The 23,794-nt window shown below is 42.4% G+C and overlaps 1 protein-coding gene across 1 annotated transcript in view; it reads right to left on the bottom strand.

Annotated features, from left to right (window-relative positions):
* Positions 1-23,794, bottom strand: part of LOC150091328 (uncharacterized) — a 693,262-nt gene that overhangs the window by 254,365 nt on the left and 415,103 nt on the right. The window contains exon 22 of the mRNA XM_090375165.1: positions 22,528-22,710. Coding sequence (XP_090231291.1) covers positions 22,528-22,710 — 183 coding nt within the window. The remainder of the gene's footprint in view (positions 1-22,527; positions 22,711-23,794) is intronic.

The raw sequence follows: 23,794 nt of genomic DNA on the forward strand, positions 1-23,794 counted from the left end.
ATTCCAAAAGTGTCTTCAGCTAACCAACCTCCCCAAGGTCGAAGTGATGGCCAAGGCAGATAGTCACACCATCTGGTGTCGCTCTCAAGAACTACTACTACTACCACTGGACATAAGCTGAACCTAAACAGGACCACCTCCACAGATGGATGATAATGTCGATTGTTATTGTTGTTTGGTTTTTTTTTAGTAGCAGTAGCAATTAAGACCAATATTGCTCCGAGGATATGTGGTGGTCATTCCCTGACCTTTCCACATCCTCCGTATTTGGTGATCACAGGCTCGAACCCTGGTCTAATCAAGAAGTGTGTGCTATGCACTGCTGCTCCTACCCACCTGGCTATGCAGGCGCCTTGATAATGTCGAAGAAAAGTAATAATCATACTGCATTGAGTGTGGTGCATGATAAAGTCACTTGTATTCAGGCCTTAGGCAGTGGAGTCAGTTCGAAAAGTTGGACAGTCTCCCAAGGAAGACAGTGGAGCAAGTGGCATTGTCTGTTCCCTGTATGGATATCACAAGGGAAAAGAGAAGACTATCCACCCCAAACAACTGGAAGTGCTTCCTGTACAACTATGCTAGTGAATACCGAGGAAGGAAGAAAATGCCAATGCATGAAGTGAAGCATTAAAATAATATGTTCATCATGTGAACATACTATGAAATAATCAAGCTAGAGACCAATATGACAATGTACAGGTTGAGAGTACATACCAAGTGGTTGGAATGATTCCCAGATATTCAAGTAACTGAACAGCAAATAGCAGACCAGAGAAAGACCATCATCATGAAGAATCTGATAGATCCTGCAACCTTGGAAAAAATCAAGCAGGATATGATCGATCAACTACAAAGAACAATTATGGACAACACTGAACCAGAGGAGGAAGTGCAAGAAGAGCAAGAAGAAATACAACCCAGAGCAGCTGAAGTGGAAAGAGATGAGGTCATGATATCCAGAATAGAAGAGTGGAAAAGGCCCTACCAGAATTCGAAGAAATGGACCCCATGCAGACCTATGTGATACTGAAGCAGGGACCCAATAGAATCCTGTAGAGAGTCACAGACCACCTCAATCAGCAAATAATACCACATTACCTCTGCAACAATGGTGCAATACTGGACGCCATCCACACAGCCATATACTGTGCTGCCATACCAGCCACTATGATTAATGGAAGAGAAATGAGAGACCATCAGCAAAAGAACTGGAAAAACATGGAACTTCCAGCTTGGGAAAGAAGACTTCAGCAGATGGTAGAAGTAAGAGTCAAGGTATGCCAACTGACCTACCAACAGAGTAACAGGAGTAATATTGTTGATTGGAAAAGTGAAGGGGATCCTCAAGAGAGAACATCCACAGCAAACACTAGACCAAAAATCAGAGAATAGGAGAATACTTGCACACTGAAGCAGAACCTCCTTGCAGTCAGCAAGAAACTAACCATATACAAAGAGATCTCCCAGAGGAAAATAAACAACCGAATCTTTAATGAAAACCAAAGCACTTTCTACAGGGGTATCACATAAGATGGGAAAGACAGAAACAGACCACCTGAGAAGAAGACAATCGAGGAGGAGCTCTAGGGCAACATATGGAGCAGTGAAGTAGGACATAACAGCCGAGTACCCTGGATAGAAGTAGAACAGAAGAAAACCAAGGATGTACAAGGGATGAGAGGAAGGTGCACAACATTCAATCAGGAAGTCCCACAACTGGCAAACCCTAGGAATAGATGATGTCCACAACTACTGGTACAAGAAGCTCACTTGCACACACACAAGCACCTAGCATAGCAGTTCCCCTGAATTATAAGTCACCAAGAGATAATATTGGAGTTTCTTACTCAAGGAATCACATATCTAAGGCTAAAGACTAAGATACAAGAAACCTGTATTTTGCCAGGGAAATCAGATTATCCCAGCAAAATACAGGCTGATTACTTGTCTCCCAACAATATACAAGATCTTGACCAGCTGCAAAACCAAGAAAATATCAGACCACTTGGAGAGACAGAACATCATGGTCAAACAGAAGAAAGGATACAACCAGATGGACAGATGGAGAAATTAACCATTGTTGCCATAGTTACAGAGCAAGCCTACAAGAAGTGTCGCAACAAGTGCCCATCAATTACTGCAAGCCCTTTGACTCAGTGCCCCATACCTGGCTAACAGAGATGCTGAATATTTACAAGGTCAATCCGATAGTGACAAACTTCCTAGGAGAAAATCATGGTGAAATGGAGTACCACCATCAAGGTTAAGAATATCATAACTAGACTGATCCCCATCAGGAGAGAAATCTTTTAGGGAGATGCCCCAGCCCACTGTGGTTCTGTTTAGAACACCCAACCCACTATCCACCATGCTCAACAATAGCAAGTATGGATATAACATCAAGGAAGGAAGGAAAAACCTGAATGCTCTCTTCCACCTGATGTACATAGATAACATCAAGCTCTACAGAGTTGATTCAGAGCAGTTGCTGGATGCATCCCATCTCAGTTCTTGCAACCGAGAAGCAACTACTCTGGATCACCAAAGAATTCAGCAATTATATAAGGATGAAATTTGGTCTAGACAAATGCAAGATGGATAGTATCAGGGGAAATTAGTTGACCAAAACTACCAGCTACAGACTGGAAAGAGATCGAAGCCATGACAGGGAGGGGGGGAGGGGGAAGGAATATCATCAGAGACTCAGAAGCCAGCTCAAAACAAAGCTGAATGGAGGGAATACAGTTAAAGCCATAAACACCTATGCAGTCCCAGTGCTAACATACTCCTTTTGGATCACAGGTTAGACTAACACCGAGCTGAAAGATATCATGAGAAAAACATGGACAATGATGACTAAGGTCAGCCATGGAGAGAGGAGGAATGGGCCTGATAAACCTCATCGAGCAACAGAAACAATCCGAGTGATAGCTAACCTGAAGGATTACTTCCAGAAAAACACAATGGCACTCTACCAGGCCATAAAGAAGACAGACAGGTGCCATATCCCACTCAACCTAGGCAAGGAATCCCCTCCCACCCAGACAGTTCTACCTAATGAAGCTAGAAATATGGGCAAAGAAGACACTCCACGGTAGACACCACAATGACCTCCATCAAGACCACATAGATAAAATGGCTTCCAATGCATGGCTCATGAGCAGGACTCTCTTCCCCGGTACTGAAGGATTTATGCTTGCCATCCAAGACTAGGTAATCAACATTAGGAATTACAGAAAATACATCACACAAGAACCTGGAGTGTCAGATGACACATGTCAATGATGCCATCTGGCCTCAGAAATAATCCAACTCATCATCACAGGATGCAAGGTGATCACCCAGACATAGTACATTTGCAGACAAGACCAGGTAGCCAGGATAATACATCAGAAGCTAGCAAGGAAATACCAATTAATCAAAGAAAGTGTACCGTATTACAAGTACAAATCCCAGGACATACTAGAGACCCCAACCCACAAGCTTTATTGGGATTGTGCCATAATAACAGACAATACAATCTCACACAACAGACAGGACTGCTCTGGGTTATATGACAATATGACCAATATGACAATGTACAGATTGCAACTACATACCAAGTGGATGGAACGATACCCGGACATCCAGGTCACCGAACAGCGATTAGCAGACCAGAGAAGGACCATCGTCACGAAGAACCTAATAGCTCCTACCATCTTGGAAAAAATCAAGCAGGATGTCAACGATCTGCTACAATGCACAAAGAATATGGTCAATATGGAACCAGAGGAGGAACAGCAAGAAGAAATATAACCCAGAGCAGCTGAAGTGGAAAGAGACAATGTCATGCTATCCAGAATAGAAGATGAGTGGAAGAAGGTTCTAAGAGAATTCAAAGGAATGGACCACACAAGAACCCACGTGATACCTAAGCAGAGGCCAAATAAAATCCTGTGGAGAGTAACAGACCACCTCAATCGGCAAATAATGCCACATTACCTTGACAACAATGGTGCAACACTAGAGGCTATCCACACAGTCGTATACTGTGCTGCCATAGCAGCCACTAGGATTAATGGAAAAGAAATGAGAGACTAGCAGCAGAAGAACCGAAAACAGAAGCAACCACCAGATTGGGAAACAAGACTTCAGCAGAAGATAGAAGAATTAAGAGTCAAGATGGGTCAGTTGACCCAGTACCAAGGGTAATAGAAGTAAGAAATTGATTGGAAAGGTGAAGAGCATCCTCAAGAGAGACAGTGTCCACAGCAAACACGAGAACAGAAATCAGAATAGGAGAATACTTGGACACACTGAAGCAGAACCTCCTCGCACTCAGCAAGAGACTACACCGATACAAAGAGAGCACCCAGAGGAAAATAAACAACCGAATCTTCGATGAGGACCAAAGAGCCTTCTACAGGAAACTGGGTGAACATGAGAAAGCAGGAAACAGACCACCTAAGAAGAAGACAATCGAAGAGTTCTGGGGAAATATCTGGAGCAGTGAAGTAAGACATAGCAGCAGAGCATCCTGGATAGAAGTAGAATGGAAGAAAACAAAGGATATACAAGAGATGAGAGAGTGGGAGATTCGAGAAGTAAAACAGTCGATCAGGAACACCCACAACTGGCGAACCCTGGGAATTTATAACATCCACAACTACTGGTACAAGAAGCTCACCTGCAAAACAAGCACCTAGCAGAGCAGTTCTCTCAAATGATAAGTGACCCGGAGACAATCCCGAAGTTTCTCACCGAAGGAGTCACATATCTGAAGCCTAAAGATGAAGATACAAGAAACCCAGCGAAATACAGTCCAATCACATGCCTCCCAACGATGTACTCCCGACCAGCTTCATAACTAAGAAGATATCAGACCACTTAGAGAGTCAGAACATAATGGCCGAACAGCAGAAAGGATGCAAGGAGCAAACCATAGATGCTGCAGTTATGGAGCAAGCCTTCAAGAAGCACCGCAACCTATACACGGCCTACATCGATTACCGCAAGGCCTTCGACTCTGTAACTCATAGCTGGCTAATAGAGATGCTGAAGATAAACAAGGTCAACCCAATAGTGACAAACTTCCTAGGAGCAACAATGGCAAAATGGAGTACCACCATTAAGGTCGAGAACATCAAAACCAGGCCAATCCCCATTAGAAGAGGAATCTTTCAGGGAGATGCTCTGAGCCCACTATGGTTCTGTCTAGCACTCAACCCACTATCTACCATGCTCAATGGCAGCAAGTATGGATATAACCTCAAAGAAGGAAGAAAGAGCCTGTACACCCTCACCCACCTGATGTACATGGATGACATAAAGCTCTACGCGGCAACTGAGAAGCAACTCCAGCAACTACTCCAGATCACCGAAGAATTCAGCAAGGACATCACGATGCAATTTGGTCTAGAAAAATGCAAGACCCACACACCGCACCAGGGAAAATTAGCTGACTGGTAAAGAGATCGAAGCTATGACAGAAGGACAGACCTACAAATACCTAGGGATGATGCAGGCTGAGCAGTTAGAGCACAAGGAAATCAAGAAGTGCCTGACCCAAAAATATCATCAGAGACTCAGAAGCCTGCTGAAAGCAAAATTGAATGGAGGGAACACAGCTAAAGCCATAAACACCTATGCAGCTCCAGTACTAACATACACATTCAGGGTCATAGATTGGACTAACACCGAGCTAGAAGATATCATGCGAGAGACAAGGACAATGATGACCGAGAGTCGCCAACACCACGCGAAGTCAGCAGTGGAGAGAATAACAATACCTCGGAAAGAGGGAGGAAGGGGCCTGATAGACCTGACAGAACAACAGAAAACAGCGATTGTTAACCTGAAGGATTACTTCTAGGACAACACAGCACCACTCCACCAGGCCATAAGGAAGATAGACAAGTAGTATACCCCACTCGATCTAAGCGAGGAAACCCCTCCGGCCCAGATAGTACAAGAAATGAAGTTAGAAAGATGGGCAAAGAAGACACTCCATAGCAGACACTACAATGACCTCCATCAAGTTCACATCGACACCATTGCTTCCAATGCATGGCTCACAAGTGGGACGCTCTTCCCCGAGACTGAAGGATTCATGCTGGCCATCCAAGACCAGGTAATCGACACCAGAAACTATAGAAAATACATTGCAAAGGAGTCCGGAATGCCAGATGACACATGTCGACGATACCACAGAAACAATCCAACACATCACCGCGGGGTGCAAGGTGATCACCCAGACTGAATACACTCATAGACACGACTAGGTAGCCAAGATAATACATCAGAAGCTAGCGAGAAAATACCAGTTAACCAAAGAAAGTGTACCATACTACAAGTACGAACCCCAGGTAGTACCAAAGACCCGAACCCACAAGCTGTACTGGGATCGCGCCATAATAATGGATAAGACCATCCCGCACAACAGACCGGACATAACCCTCGTGGACAAGATGGAAAAGGCTACCTACCTGATTGACATAGTAGTGCCCAACACTAGCAATGTACATCCCAATCATCGTGTCAACCACCAGTATGGTACCAAAGACTCTACATAGCAGCCTAGCAGCAATAGGTCTCTCAGAGAACACATAAAAGGAACTCCAGAAAGTCACAATCCTGAACACCTGTAGGATAGTCAGAGATTTCCTCGACCGACAGTAACACCAGACATTACAACCACCCTGTGTACTTGGTACCAGTACCCGTCACAGAGTGGAACCCCCCAATTAAGGAGAAATATTATTGTTGTTGCTCTTATATTAATCTTGCCAATATCAGCTGTTGTGTCAACAAAAAAGAATTCCCGAGATATGTGCCAGCATTACTTTGACCCATATCATCTGATAAATGCATATCTATTTTTTCCCTATTCCTTCCCCCATCATCTAACAGTTTCCCTGAAACATTAAGGTATCTGCATTGATACTGGCAAAAATCCTTGCACTACCTTTGTTCAAGTGCCATCCCATCTCTACAAAACATATTCCTTCTACCCACACGTGTGCCAATCTGATAAAAATTTCCACCCAATAAAGGTTTGATTCACAAGTATTTCACAGTATGTAGTCTCTCCTACCATGGCTGGGCAGAATTGCAGACATATACTGTGACTTAACTTATGCCATTTTTGTAGCATGCCCTTTATTTTTCCAATACATTATCAGTTTGTGTGAGCTAAAATCATTAGTCAAGTTTCTACATAAATAATAATGCTCTCTTTACCTCCTTTAAATTTGAAAAAAAAAAAAAAAAAAAAAAGCTGTAACCAGAGTGTCTCCTGGCAGACACCCTGATTCTAGCCCACCTATCATTATACAAAAAATGTTAGCATTTTTCTTGGCAAAGGGATCTCCCATTAGAACTACAGGTAAGTCCTTCTGAACCAGAGCAGTTTGCACTTGATTATTCTGTTCTGAGGCCCAAATTGGGGGTGCATCACTCAGCATATTACTAGGATCTTGAGTCTCTGACAAGCTTCCAGTTGAATTTATCTGTAGGGCAAGCATCCATTTCTTCAGCGACTGAAATTCTTCTAGTAATGCAATTTGTTTCAATTTTAGATCATTACACTCCTTGCAATGGGCAAAGAAAAGAATCATCAGCTAAACTATGTTAGCAACTAGGTTAACCCTTTAATACATGCCATATGCAATGCAAGTTGTGAAGTTGTGACTCCCACAGTAATTGTCTGTGGCCATTTCCACCTGTCACAATAGCCTCTGACAAAGTACTCAACACTGAATTTGTAGCAATCATTGTTAAATTTACAAAATACCATAGAAGGTAACTTCTATAAAAATTAAATTTGCAAAATGTCATGCATATACTTTGTAAAAATAATTTTAATAAACAGTAAAAAAAACATTTAAAATATTTAAGATTTTGTAAATAGTACATAAGCTGCTTACAATTATAAGAAATTCAGAATTTCTTGTGATAAATGTAATCTAAAAAGTTAGTGCTCATCTAAACAGCAATTGTGGGAAACTTTTAGCGATTTTCTTCTTTTAGTTTTCTAATGAAATATTTAATTTTTAGCAATGGCTATATATGGCCTTATGTATGGTATAATAACATTATAATAAGACATAATCGAAAAATCAAAAGAGAAGGCCTATTTTTTCTACTTTTCATGTCTGGCTCTGTGTTGTTGTTATTTGGTAAGGCCATATTGCTCTGGGGATATGCAGTGGTCATTTCCTGACCTTTCCGCATCCTCTGTATATGGTGGTCACGGGCTCGAACCCTAGTCTAATCAAGAAGCGTGTGCTACGCACTGCTGCTCCTGCCCACCTGGCTACGGAGGCACCAGGCTGTGTGTTTGTGTGTGTGTGTGTGTGTGTGTGTGTGTGTGTGTGTGTGTGTGTGTGTGAGAGAGAGAGAGAGAGAGAAGGGAGTTAAAGATAGTTTTAAATCTAGAAAACTAATTGGAAAACTTAGGAGGATGTACAGAATTCATAAAAATATCAGCAGTTGAGTAGTGTTAGGTGTAATCCAATTTACACAATAAAACTATGATGCATTCTTAGAAAAAAAAAATAATAAAAACAAATAGTTACTTCATGAATTAATACAGTGGATCCTGCTTATTGTGATTATTTAAGGCTCGGCTAAGCGATAACAATAACCGATTGATAACTATAAGCAATGGAAAGAAATTTGTACTGAAAAAAGTGGAAGGGGACAAGAAAAAAACAACCAATATAAAATACTTTAATTGGATTGTTCATATTTGTTTAGAAAAATCAATAAAAGTGAAACTATCAATGTTTCTGTAAATCCATATAAACAATTAAAAACAAATAAAAAATATATTAAAATCAAGAAAAGGGTTAATGCTCTACAGTAAAACAGACTGGTAAGAGTACAGATACAATACTTTCAACAACACCAATATGAATTGTACAAAGCAAAATCAGTAACTAGCCACACAACATGTCAGAGTTCAAGACCAAATCGGAATGTCATGTAATCACTTCCACTGCACATGCAATAAACCAAAAAAGAGATAACATAAATAAAAGCACTGATTATAATAAACAGCATTCATCTCATCAGGATTTCATAAAAGTGATAACATTATCTGAATAATAACATTATCCATGATTACAATAAGTGGCATGCACCGTATATTAATTTTTGATATTATTGTATTAAGTTATTTACATTAAAAAAACTGGAACTGCACCAGACTTGCAAATTGCAAAAGTGCTGAAGATCTGACCTACATTGTGGGTGACTTATGGGTCCCCATTGGTACCCAGCCTGATGCAGGACTCTAGTATACACTACTAACCTTCACATATTGGAACAGGCCCACAGCACTAGGGGTGTACAAGTGAGGCACTTGCCACAGGTGCTGCCTAAAATAGGCACTGATAGATGCGCTACTGCACATATATGCATGTTAAGATATGATATGAATTAGGCACTGTTATAAGGTTTTGCCTCAGGTGCCGTAAATGCTAGTGCCAGCTATTGGAAGAATTTAAAGTCAAGATTAAATCAGAAATTTTGTTAACTATTTAAATACTATGTCAAGAATCATCATAGAAAAGAGTGATAAAGTTGAAAAGATGGTGAAAAGAGTTTGTGTTTACACTTGGAAAGGAGGGCACTTCTCACATTTATTGAAAGCGTTATTATAATTATATTTATAATAATAATTGAAATAAAACTAATAATATACTATGGGTTGTATGTCTTTCGAATCATCCGTATTATAGGTTCAAAAGATAGATTCATATGTGTGGCGGAATTAAAAACTTGGAATTTGTAGCAAAAATCTTGTCTCCGAGACAATACCACATAAAAAAAAAAGCAGAAATTTTTGAAACAAAAACTGTAAAGCATTAATCACAATTATTAAAACTATGAAAGCATTTTAACTTGCATAGTAAATATGAAATAATCACTTACCATTTACCTATGTATTTCCATAATTTATGCCACCAACTCTGACCAGTTATAACTTTATAAACATAAGTGAAATAAAATACAAATAAAATAAAATAAGTAAAATTGACTGTAAAGTATAGATTAAAATCGTTAAACTCTTACTACTATAAAACTGAAGCTTTCAGCAGCATCTGCTGCCTTCCTCAACATTAGTGCTGCATCGACAGGATGCACTATGGTACCTGCGCATACTCCATTTCCCATATGTTAACATTGGAAGTGACACGGGACTGTACGACATTAAAATGTTCATCCCTATCCAGGATAACGGTCTCAAACATTACATTAATCCTGCAACCCTTATCCCTATTCAAACTAAGATCACCCAAGGAACAAATCCTTAGCTTCTCCAGCCACTTCTGGTTCCAGAAACCCTTTACTTTATCTGTAATTACAGCTCCTTTGGCTGTTATACCATGCCCGGTTTCCCAGGCATGTTCTGCCACGGCTGACCCTGAGACATTAGCCAACCTAAGCGCCCTACAATGCTCCCCCAGTCTATTGCGTAATCCACGCTTTGTCTCACCTACGTAACATCCCCCACAATCTGGGCACTGAATTTTATAGACAACCACACTGTTGTCAACTCCCACAACAGGGTCTTTAACCACCGTCATCACAGTGCACAGCTTCAGGCCCGGAATCTGCACATAACGTAATTGGTACGACTGTAAAATGCAGGCTATTGGCTGTGACATGCCCGGATAGTAAGGAATGTATGCAGCGGAACCAGGTACCCCCTCCTCCCTCCGAGTACCATATCCACAACAACCTTCAATCACGTTCCGGGGGTATCCACATCTCATAAGGTCGGCCGTGATCTGCTTGATTTCTTTCTCCCTATCCTCCGAGGAATGATAGGGAGCAGTCCTTTAATGAGCAGTGCAACCAAGCCCTGCTCATTAAAGCCCTAACCACACTCTTCTTATGACCTCCAGGGTGGGCAGAACCAAAATGAGTATACTGGGCCAGACATTTCCTTCCTAAACACTTGAATACACTCTTCTTTATAATTGTCAGCCCACCTTGTAAACCAAACATCCAAAATTGGCAGAGCTCCCCAACCTCGGAGATAAACTTTATAAAGGGGGAGCCACTATTAAGCCAATTGAGAACCTCTGGCCCACATCCCCTATGTAGTATAGCAAACATATCATCCACATACTTCTTCCACACCCGCAGGGGTAAAGTGTAAAGTGTGTTTAGGGTCAAGCGGCACCAGGAGTTTCCCCCATCTATGCGTATTTTACATTGTGGGTGAACCAGTTGACTGGAAAAGCCAGAGATTTCAGTGTATGGACTTTGTATATGTGTGATGCCTTGTACCGTTGTTCATCTGGTCATTTAGCTGCCAGACCACTACTGAGGCCCAACGTTGTCCCACTTTTACCCCATGGAGGCAGACCAGGTACTCACTAGTATAAAGTTCACTCTGGCAGGTCCTGCCACCTAATATCCTGAGATTTCAGTGGCTAGGACCTATATATTAAAAAAAAAAAAAAAATCGCGTACATATCGCGGGAAGCGCTAGGAGAAGTCCAAAATGTTGGGCAAAATTAATTTCGATTGGTGATTTTAGATTGTGCGAGGCGTGTTCATGTTGCTGTCAGATAGAGTGGGGTGAAGGCTGAAGACTGGGGGGGGGGAGATAGACAGAAATATGGAGCGAAAGGGGAGGCAACTCCAGTTTACAGTGGGGCATATCCATGCCCCACCAGAAGGAAGATTGTTAGTTATTTTGGTTTTAGGAGCATTAGCAACTAAGGCCATATTGCTCCAGGATATGCGGTGGTCATTCCCTGACCTTTCTGCAACCTCTGTATTTGGTGGTGACGGGCTTGAACCCCGGTCTAATCAAGAAGCGTGTGCTATGCACTGCTGCTCCTTCCCACCTGTCTACGGAGGCGCCTGCCAGAAGGAAGAAATAGGGTGGCAGGGTGGGGAGGGGACAGCAAACTGTCCACTCCCCACCCTGCCAGGAAGAGGTGAGACAGTGAGCCAGACAAGGGAGCCGGCTCAGGTTGCCAATGTGGCCTGTGTGCATGGGTGGAAGCAAACCAGACCACAGGGTCAGGTCCGCACCATCCACAAAAGCTTGAGGCTCAGCAGAGGCGATATAATGTTGGTTTAGTGAATAGGTTGTGCAAAATGTCATAGTTGGGAGTCATTCGTGAGATTGTTGTCCCGTCCGATAGTCAATGTTCTGGGAAGTGAAGTTTTGTCACTTCCCATAAGAGTTCCAGTTTTGTCCTGCATGAAGGATCAAGCAGTCAAACCTGACGTCTGGTTGGGGGTCTCTGAGAAGCTTTGCTTGACACAAAGCTTCTCAGAGGCATACAGGTTCTGGGCAAACTTGGTGAATGCTATATATGAGGCTTCATCTTCCAGTAAGTAGTGTTCCTGGTTTTTGGGATTAAGGCGCACTTTTTTTTTTATGTGAACCCCAAACACGAGAGGTATTAGAACCTATAGTACTTAGTACCATGCGTGGGTTGGAGGTTGAGAAGACGATATTTCTTGACATTGGACTTGAACTTCTGCAGACTGTAATTTTCAGGAAATACGTATGAAGGAAAGTTGTTCCAGAAAACAGCAGTTGAATGAATAAATGAAGAAGATGAAAAGTTGGTTCTGTGGGTTTGAAGTTGGACAGTAAATGGATGTTGGCTGGTGGCAACACGTGTTCGGACTGTTCTGAAAGAGAGAGCGGGAATTATAGAAGCCAATTCAGAAGAACAGTGCCCGTGGAAGTATCTGTAGAAGAGGCATGCAGCAGAAACAATACGTCTAACAGAAAGCGAGTGGAGAGACTCTCTTAGAGATGAATCATTAATTAACCTAACTACTCTCTTCTGAATGGAATCAAGAAGCCTGAGAGAAGTTTTGGGGGCACTACCCCAGATGTGGGAACAATATTCCATGGCAGGGCGGATTTGCGATTTATACAGAGTGAGCAGCTGTTTGGAAGAAGAGTAACACCGAGAGCAAAAGAGAAAACCAAGTTTTTAGATGCAGAGGAAGCAATATTTGTAATGTGCTTGTGCCAAGAGAGATTAGAAGTCAGGGTAATCCCCAAAAGAGATATATCATTTTGCCTAGAAATCGGAGTGTCACTAAAGATAAGCATAGGAGCAGAAGAATCCTTTTTGCAAGATATAAGACAAGACTGAGTTTTAGAAGGGTTGAAATCAACTAAGTTGTCTTTGCCCCACTGGAGAATTACCCGAAGATCGGCATTTAAGGAATTGGTAGCAGATTTTCGAGAAGTTGAAGCTGATTGAGCAGGACAAGGTTTCTCAAAATGGAAAATGGAATGCAATGTGCTATCATCGGCAAAACTATGGATAGGATTTCCAGTCAATGGAAGAAGGTCATTAATATACAAGAGGAAAAGAGTGGAGGAAAGAACTGAACCTTGTGGGACTCCGGCATTAGTGGAGAAGTTAGAAGACAGAGAGCCATTAGGAAGTGCTTGGGGGGGGGTTTAGATCTTTTCGCAGATAAGGTTGCTCTATTAGTTTGACAATTCATGGTATATTCAATAGTAAGAAAAAGTGGGTGGGACATGCTGTATGAAGTAATGAAATTTTTGGATATGGCGTACACATGGTAAGAATACACCCAGATCCTTGACATAACGTGGCCTCGACAATGCTCCCCGTATACACACTACTCGGACTCCCTCCAGTCACTATTTGGCAGAGTAGAGGCAGCAAGATTATACACTAGCTGATCCGGAAGCCTCCTAGAGAGTTACCAATAGATTCGGTCCGGTGTACTATCTAGCGGCCGGCCTGTGAATACCGTTTTAGAGCTGTACCCTCGAAATGTAAGAAATATTGGATCTCGCCACGACATTCATCATAACCTCAAAAGTCATCAATCATACTGCATGATGGAAGAGATAGGGATGGGTTGACCGGAACTTAGCTCTAGAGACTAAACATGGGTTCCACCACTTCAAGCCTCCAATAAGCAAAGTGGTGGTATTTCACCGGTTGATGAGAGTCATCTACCACCTAGTACTGCCTGGTAACATAGAGGGGCGGCGTTCCTCCATGTGGTATGGGTGCCACACCTCGACCCCTGCTTACGTTGGTTCACACCTGGGTGGTCACCCACCATGTACTTGTGCATGGAGGTTATACCCAGGATTACTACAGTCCCACCATCGTGAAGGTGCAAGCAAAGGATTTGGCTGTCACAGACCGTCCGGACTTCGCCGAAATTGGGTCCACTTGACTTGGGTGTCACCCGGATATCAGTTCCATCAGCGTTTTAGACCCCCAGGTAGCAAGTACAGCTTGTCTGGCATATCTGAGAGAATGTTTGTGACAACCTCAAGGACCATCCAAGCACTTGGATGATTAATTCAACACGAAGATCTTCATAAAGTTCGCAGTCATACATCCGATGTCCCCAGGTCTCCACAGAGCCACATGCACACATTGGGTTGTTTTCGGGTCCGAAAAGGTGTAATTTGTGGCGTATCGCCCCCATTTCCTGTTAAGAGATACATGCTGTACTATCCAGGGCAAAGCCATGCCAGATACTGTGGGTATATTTGTTGTAGATCGGGGAGGAACCTCCACGTGACTTCCCCTTTTGTGGAGGTCATCCAGCGCTGCTGCCATATTGATCGCAAATTGATCTGGAGTCTTTTGTTCTCCACTGTCCGATTTGCAGTTGGGTCTGTGGTGTGATCCTGGAAGGTAGTTGTATTTCCGTGTCTAAGCTGCTGTAACATGCCTAGGCGAATCACTTCAAGATCAAGGGGGAGGGTCGCAGTGAGTACTTGCAGCGCATGAGTAGATATGGTGCTGCACCCTCTGGTGAGGGTTAATAAAATCAGTCGGTGAATGATGTTGAGCAGCTGAAGATTTACCGCCGTAAAGGCCTTATGGTGCCAGACACCAGAAGCATATGCAATCGCAGGGATGATGGCTGCTTTGTAAAGTATTGCTAGGGTTCTTCTTTTCAGCCCCCAGTCGCAGTGGGTAATCCTGGCAAGCATGGCAGCGTAGTTTTTCATTTTCTTCTGGATGTATTTTAAGTGGGGTGTAAACGATAAATTTCGGCCCAGGATAACTCCTATGTACTTGAGTTCTGTGGCCAACTTGATCATTCTGTTGTAGATTTTTATCTGTGGTGGTCTGGTAGGAGATAGATATCCCTTTAGTAGGATAGATTGGGTTTTGGTGGCAGAGATATTAAGGTGATGAGTTTCAGTCCACTCTCTTAGTGTAGAAAGTGCTGAGTTGGCAAGTGTTTCCACTTGTGCTCTTGAATCAGCAGAGGGGATTAGGGAGAGGTCATCTGCATATGCTAGCGCTTACACGCCCCCCAGTTCCAGGGAGAGGAACTCATTCAGCACGTAGTTACATAGGAGGGGACTCAGTACAGAGCCCTGAGGGCAGTCCCCGTGTACCTGTCGTTCAACCTTGCAGTAGGGAGCCTGCACTAGGACCTGCCTATTGTTCAGGTAGCTCTGAATGCATCCATATAGGTTTGTTGGCAGGTTGGCAGCTCTTAGCCTTGCGAGGATGCTCTGCCGGTGAATGATGTGCGTCGAACGCCCCTGCAAAGTCCACAGAGATAAGAAGAAGGTACTTTCGTTGGCAGTTTGGCGCGGCATTCATGATATATTCTAGTGCATCCAGAGTGGATTTCCCTGTTTTGAATCCAAATTGTTTGTCTGATGTTAAATTTGCTGCGGTGTAATGTACTTCGAGCCTCAGTCTAAGTTGTTCCAGGACTTTGCTGAGTACAGACAGGAGGGCTATAGGTCGGTAGGACTCCGGCATATGCGGCTGCTTTGATGGGTTTTTTATGATTAATTTTATGCTGGCTACCTTCCAATCCAAGGGGAACCAGCCCTGACGAAGACAGTGGTTATATAAGTCTAACAGCAAGTTCAGGGCACATTCTGCCACCTTTTTTACCAGTTCTGGTTCAAGCATGTCCAGTCCAGGTGTTCTTTTGTTTTTTTATTTTTTGTACTGCAGTTTGTAAATCTTGCAGAGTGAATGGTTGTTCCACTTGGGCCAATTGGTAGGTTTTGCTGTCATGGCACAGCTGTTGCTGTTGAAGTGTGTTGTCCTCTTCGATTGGATTGAAGATGGCATTGAGAATGTTGTTGATAGTGTCGTGCCAGTTGGTCATGGTGCCTTGTGGGGTGATGGTGGAGGGCGTGACCTCTCCCCTTGTTAACTTGTTTGTGGTTATTCTATATATGATGCTCCATGGGTCTGTATTGCGGACTGTGGAAACCAGATGCTCCCAGGACAGTTTCTTCCGCTGCCTGATCATCGCAGTTTAGTTATTCCTTGGCTCCCTGTATTGTTGTCTGAGGGGTTCAACCTCAGGAGCAGGCCCAGACAATCTGGCTCTTTGGAAGGCACATCTTTTCCTGTTCATATATTTCCTAAGTAGGTCAAGTTCCTGCAACCACCACGGCACAGCGCCTGGCTGGGGGACCCCCTTCTCTGGATCGACTGGTCCGCTGCTTGTAGGATGGCATTAGTGACAGCACGCTGGTGTTGATCGGGGGTTTGGTTGTGGAGGTTATTGGAAGACAGGTTCCTACTTATGGCTTCTTTAAAGTTGTTCCAGTTGACCTTGTCAACGGCATATCTGTTGAGTTTGTAGCTGTTTGTTGCAGCTTGGTGAAGCGATCTGTGCATCGTGAAGGTGATAGCCCTGTGGTCTGAGGAGGTCCAGTCTTCCTGCACAGTCCAATCATTTAGGTGCCCAGCAAGGGATCTGGTAGCCACTGTTGCATCTAGAGTGACCTCCCAGAGAGTAGAGTTAATGTGGGAAGACTGTTTGGTCGATTTAGGACAATGAAACTGCTGTTAGCCAGGAATTCCTCCACATATTGGCCATTCCTGATTTCTCAACGTTCAGGAGTCTCACTATGCCACAGTGGCGAACGACAGTTTAGGTCCGCAGATATGAGGATCCTGGAACCCACAAGTTCTGTTTGTACTTGATTTAGGTATTGGATGGCTGGTTGGATGTCTGCTTCTGGGCGGCAGTACAGTGAGATGATATATAGCTCTCCCAATGGAGTAACAATGTGAGTGCAGGCCGCCCGCTCGGAGCACAGGTGTGTTATTGTTGTCACAGTAATGTCGGGATTGCTGACAGCCACCGCAGCCCAGGGTGTGGCTCCCTCTACCTGAACAATTTTGTAGCTGAATGGGTAACCCCAGACAGCACCCGCACAGGTGTAGGGCTCCTGCAGCAGGAGGATGTCCAGGTTCTCTTCTTCAGCTTTTTGTCTAATTTGACCAGCTACGGCAATAGCCCGCTGCGCATTCAGTTGAAGAAATTTGATACAGTTGTTACTGTACCTTTTAGGGAGAGTTCCCATAATTTATTCTTATTTGTTGTGCACTTCTTGCTTTTATGTATACCAGGCATTTGTTCATGTGGGGAAGCTTCTGTCACTTGCAGTTTGCGCAGGCTGGTTCTTTTCCTTTGTTCGGGCAGTTATCATAGTTGTGCCCCTTCTCGGCACAGTGTCTGCAGGTTGGTTCCTGTTGGGCGCACATGTGGGTGGTGTGGTCGAATCGGCAACACCGAAAGCATTTTAGCATGGCAATGTGCTTGTTTTGTTATGAGTTTCCATGCATCGGGGGTCAATCCGACCATCCAGTTTGTCAAGTTGTCATTCCTACTCTTGGTTTGGTGCTTGGGCATTAGCAGGGTAGTATGGTCTCTATCGGGTAAGTCTTGCTGGAGGGTGCGTATATATATATATCTCCTCACATATGGCAGTACAGTCAGTCCTCGTATAGCACGATAGTTGTCTTCCTAGAAACCCTCGTGCAATGCAAAATCGTGCAATATAAACAACAGGCCCTATGGGAAAAATAGGGTTAGGTGCCGACCACCCAAGATTGAACCCATATTTGTAACCAAAACATTACCAAACACAATAAATAGTCGTAATAAAATACGTAAGTATTTTATTACGACTATTACGTTATAAAATATTGCTACTGCTTTTGCTTCTATCGTAAGCAAACTTGTTTTTTTGTTTGGTTTTCTATCCAAACAGATGATAGCCGTTCCATCTCTTCCAATTCTTTGTGTCTTAATCTAATGTATATTAATTACACATTGAGTTGTTTCTGCTATGAAAGTTATTTTTATTTTCTCTGCATTCTTTGTAATTCTCGGTAATTCTCATTTAGGACTGAAGCATGTGCAATACCACATGGTATTTCATTTCGCTCAAAGCGTTTCATAATTTCATATTATTTCTCTATCGACAGGGTTTGTTTGTTTGTTATTTGGTTTTTAGGAGCATTAGCAACTAAGGCCATATTGCTCCGGGATATGCGGTCATTCCCTGACCTTTCTGCATCCTCCGTATTTATCGACAGGGGTGGACTGGCCATAAGCCTTACCGGTGAAACCCCGGTGGGCCGGAGGCCGGTGTGATTTTGCCCATAAACCATAGTATGAGGCCACTACAAATTTTCCCGGGTAAGAATTTTTGACCCTGTCCACCTCTGTTTATCGATATTGCTTTTCTTTTTCTCTCTGAATCTGCAGTGTCTTCACCATGACACTTCCTTTTTACAACTTTTAAGTATTTTACTTATTTTTAGGGAATAAAAAACAATTACAAAACGAGGAGGCACATTGATAAACATAAACAAAGCTGTAGCAACTGAATAAACAACACCATAAAGGCAGAGATACACTATTAATACCTCACATTTTACTAAAGCACATTTCTAGGGGTTACTACCATAAAACAATAAAAACAATTTCCAGTTGCGTTTCTGCTAGTGGAATCTGTTATAAACTCGATCTAATTGCATTTGCGATTATACCGATAGCTGGAATTGTGTTGGTTTTTACATTATTATGGTGAAATGTGCTTCCCCTTCACTAATATAAAAAAGATAAATACATTTTCAGAATCTTCTCTTCATTCCTATCGCGTTGCATTTGGCTGGGGTGATTCTGCTTCCTACTGCCATTTCTTGTAAACACAAAGGCGAATCGTGCATAAGCGAATTCAGTTTGTGTTATATAAGATATCGTTCCCCTATTTATAAATCGTGTATGATCGAATTCGTGTAATGTAAACATGTGTTACGAGGACTGACTGTAGGAGTCAGGTCTTTGTCGATATCAAATATGACAATGGAGGGGCCTTTTTCTCTGGGCAGCTCAGCAGAGAGTCCAAGCATCGGAATCTTGGAGTTATTGATGATGAGATCTGCATCACTTTTGTTTTCGGTCTCAATTATGACCCTGTGTTTCGTGTCTTCCTAATGGCTCTGATTTTAGCCATTCTAAACTCTTGAGTTAGGGAGTCAATGACCTTTTTTTTTTTACCTCTTTACTAGTTTTAAGAGTGTTAGTGGTTGTAGGTTTGAGAACCACGAAGTGTGGAGTAGGGAGCAGTGTCTTCCTGGGTGCCGGATTGGTCGTGGTGACAGTAGTAGTGGCAGGTTTGGTCCTCAGCGCTTCAGAATATGTCGGGGCGCGCTATGGCATTTGTCTTGCCCTGAATTCCATGTAGGCATGTAGCCGTGTGATGGCTCTCTCATTTTCTACATGTGTCATGCAGAATTGTCTCCATCTTGTGAAAGATGGTGAAAATCTGCGATCTCGGGCCAGATGATATCCTACTGGGATTCTCCTTAAAAATGGTTTCGAGGGCCGTTTTCAGAAAGAGAGTTTTCTCATATACGGAGCCCTCTGGTATGGTATGGTCCAGAGATGGTTCTTGTTGTTTTTCATAATTTTTTTCTTTTTGCGATGCAGTGGCTTCTGTCTGTTCCTTTATTTCAGCCCGAGATCATGTTTCCCGTTCCGATTCGAGAACCACTCGCTTGCGGGTTTTCCGTTTGGTTGAGGGGGGTCCCAGGTCGGGTGTCCTCTATATCCTCCAGTTGATCAATAATGACGGGACATCATTTTGTGTCTCAGTCAGGGGATCTTTGTGCTTGCTTGTCTAATTTCTTCTCCATATCTGTGGATTCCGGATTACCGGAAATGTTCGGTTAATCGGGTTCACAGTGTTGGGGTCAAATAGTTTGTTAAAAATGATGGCAATTGATGGCAACCACAAGTTCGTGGGTATATTTGGAGGCACACAGTGGACTGTGGAAGTTTTGGGGGTATCCCCACAGCATTAAGAGAGGGGATGGGAAACGCCAGATATAGAAATGCCCCTAGAAGAACGGGACTACTTTCCCAGCGGGATGTGGTAGTGATTCACTAATATCAGTGGATTCAATAACTGGTGTTAATGAGCATTTGCTATCAGAGTTTAAGCAGTAACAAGTAGCCAACACGCTAAGCCTAATCTCTGTGTTTACGATGTAACAATCCGTGACATAACGTATTAGTGTACGGTCAGCAGAATGCTAAGCCTAATGAGACAAACTTTATAATATGTAAAGGGAATACCTGATAAAATAGACAAAAATTGCACAGGAAGTTAGATAGCATCCACCTAGCTATAGGTAAAGCCTTCTTTCAGTTTATAATACAAACGTTACCTTAAAATAACAACTAGAGCATAAGCAGCAAAATTTCTAAAGCATCAGCAGCACCACCTGAGGTTCCACCCACAGGGGTAAAGTGAAAGTGTAAAGTGTGTTTAGGGTCAAACGACACAAAGGGTTTCCCCCATCTCCGCATAGTTTACATTGTGGGTCAACCAGTTGACTGGAAAAGCCAGAGATTTAAAAGTGTATGGACTTTGTATATGTGTGATGCCTTGTACCGTTGTTCATCTGGTCATTTAGCCGCTGGGCCTCTACGTTGCTACACTTACGCCCCGCTGAGGCAGACCAGGAACCCAGTTTCACTCTTTTCACTCTGGCAGGTCCTGCCGCTTAATTTCCTGAGATTTCGGCGGCTAGGACCTAAAAAAAAACAAAAAAAAAAAAAAAAAAAAAACGAGAGAAGAAAGAAACGAATCGCCGTAGGGGTAGAATCGCTTAGTTTTGCTAGGCCAAGTTATGGGCATAAGGTAATTTAGACATGTTAAGTTTTTAGTGTGAAGGGCTTTTGCTAGAGTATAGGTAGAGGGAGGGGGTGAAGCAGAACGCTGGGGGGAGAAAGACAGAAATATGGGGCCAATAGAGTAGGTAGCCCCAGTTTTCAGTGGGGCATGCCCCTGCCCCACCAGAGTAGAAGATATAGGGTCCCACTACTCGCAGGGGTAGTGGGACCTGAGGAAATCAACATCCTATCCTCAAATTCTTCCGTTGCTAAATTAGCAATGATTGAGCTAATAGGTGAACCCATAGCTACACCCCGGATCTGCTGATACTTCACACCTGCAAATACCATAGTGGTGCTGGACAAACACAAGCTAACACCTTCACACATGTCCTGTACACTCAAATTCATCCTATCTCTCAAAGTATTATTGCTCTCCAAGCCAGTTCACACACAGTTCAAAGCATGATCCACTGGAATGCATGTGAATAATGACACTATTATTCACATGCATTCCATATAACCACATCAAATGATATCAAAATTTTTTCTTCTTCAATGTTCTAATCCTGGGCAAACCGTATAAAAAAACAGGGTCAGTCCGTCCCTGTTTTGAGCCTGACTGAGTGGACAGTGAGGAATAGTCAGGAATTTATACATTTTACAGTCGTACCAATTACATTGTGTGCAGCTTGCAGGCCGGAAGCTGCGCACGGTGATGGGATGGCGGCGGTTAAAGACCCCTGCTGTGGGAGTTGACAACAGTGGGGTTGTCTATAAAATTCAGTGTCCGGATTTTGGGGGATGTTACATAGGTGAGACTAAGCGCAGATTATGTGATAGACTGGGAGAGCATAGTAGGGTGCTTAGGTTGGCTAATGTCTCGGGGTCGGCCATGGCGGAACATTCCAGAAAAACCGTGCATGGTATAACAGCCGAAGGAGCTGTAATTACAGATAAAGTAGAGGGTTTCTGGAACTGGCTGGAGAGCCTAAGGATTTGTTCCTTGGGTGATTTTAATTTGAATAGGGATAAGGGTTGTAGGATTAATGTTTGAGACCGTTATCCTGGATAGGAATGAACACTTTAAGGTCGTACAGCCCAGTGCCACTTCCGGTGCTAACATATGGGAAATGGAGTATGCGCAGGTACCATAGTGCATCCTGGGTCTCCTGGGAAGGCTTAGTGCTTTATAATGAATTGTCGATGCAGCAAAAAGCTTCAGTTTTATAATAGTATGGTTTAATGATTTTAATCTATACTTTACAGTCGATTTTACTTATTTATTTTATTTTATTTGTAATTTTATTCAGTTTTATAGTAGTACGAGTTTAGCGATTTTAATCTATACTTTACACTCGATTTTACTTATTTATTTTATTTTATTTGTATTTTATTTCGCTTATGTTTATAAAGTTATAACTGGTCAGAGTTGGGGGCATCAATTATGGATAGGTTTCCTGACCACAGAGGCCTTTTTAGTAGATATGTATTTTTCATTTTAAATAAAACTAACTGGATAAGGTGACATGGCACAGATTTTAAAATGCAACGTCACAAATTCATTGTGCTAAAAAAGCAATTATTTCTTACCATTAAACCTTATCGGTAATCCATGGCGAAAAAACACAAGTCCAGGCAGATCACGCACTTTATATTTTTTGGCCATTAAATGATCTGACATTTTTACCAACTGAACTTCAAAATCACTACAGTCATCATCTATCTGCTCTAAATGCTTCAAAACTTCTTTACTTTCTCGTTCATTTTCTGCATCTAGAAGTAAAAACTTGGATAAATATTAATAAATTCATTGGACTTAAATCCAATATTTTATTGGTGAATAACAAACAAACGTTTTCATAGAATAACACCTCTTTGGAAATGGCATGGACTGCTCACATTTTGTAACTATTGTTATTAATTGCACCAATGTAACATCACAATCATGTTCACTGATGAATAAAGTGTGTCAAGAAAGTAAAGGCCCAATGCATACAGTAAACTTAAAAACAAGTGGTGGTGGAGGAGGGGAAAAGTCTGCCATGGCGATGTCATACTACACACAGTAGTAGTTATCACACAGTATACCAGTTTAATTACTAGAAATGCACTGTGTTGTTCAATATAAGTTAACAATCAGCATGCCCACTGAAAATCCCACAATATTAATTAACAGATTTTTAAACACTAGGAATGTTCAGCCTGCAGACATTCATCAGCAGTTCAGAGAGATTTATAAAGGAAATGTTATGGATCACTGGTATTTGAAGGAGTCCATGATATAAAAAATGGAATGGCAATGTGATTCAAAGTATTTAGAAAGACACGAGGTGAATAATTTCAGTTCTTTATGACAGTTTCCCCGATATCGAATGATCAATACTTCATGAAATTGTGAAAATTATTAGTTATTGTAATAATTATTTGTGGTAGTTCAGATGCATTGAACCACCACAAATTGTGTACTAAATGGGTACTGAAAATGTTAACCAATGCTCAGTGAAATGAGTGGCAAGCACATTAATATTTCTGCAGCATTATACAGAGGAGGGTGATTCTTTTTTAGACAAAACAGTAATGAAAGCTGGGTCAGCCACCACAGACAGTAAATGCCAATTAATACACCACATGGATTCATCTCGAATGTAAGTGACAAAATCATGGAAAATCATCAATACAGGAAGGCCTCGCATAACACGAGTTCGATTAACGCGAATTTCAGTTAATGCTATTTGAAAAATTATACCACTTTTTCCTTTAAACGATGCAAATTTCCAGTTAACGCGATCTTTTTTTTTATACGATAGTTGAAAAAGATTTGAATCGCGCGTTAAGCTTATCGTGAGTAGTACAGTCA

The sequence above is a fragment of the Mastigoproctus giganteus genome, chromosome 1 (assembly GCF_048544385.1).
Source record: "Mastigoproctus giganteus isolate SK-2022 chromosome 1, ASM4854438v1, whole genome shotgun sequence".
Lineage (NCBI taxonomy): Eukaryota > Metazoa > Arthropoda > Arachnida > Uropygi > Thelyphonidae > Mastigoproctus > Mastigoproctus giganteus.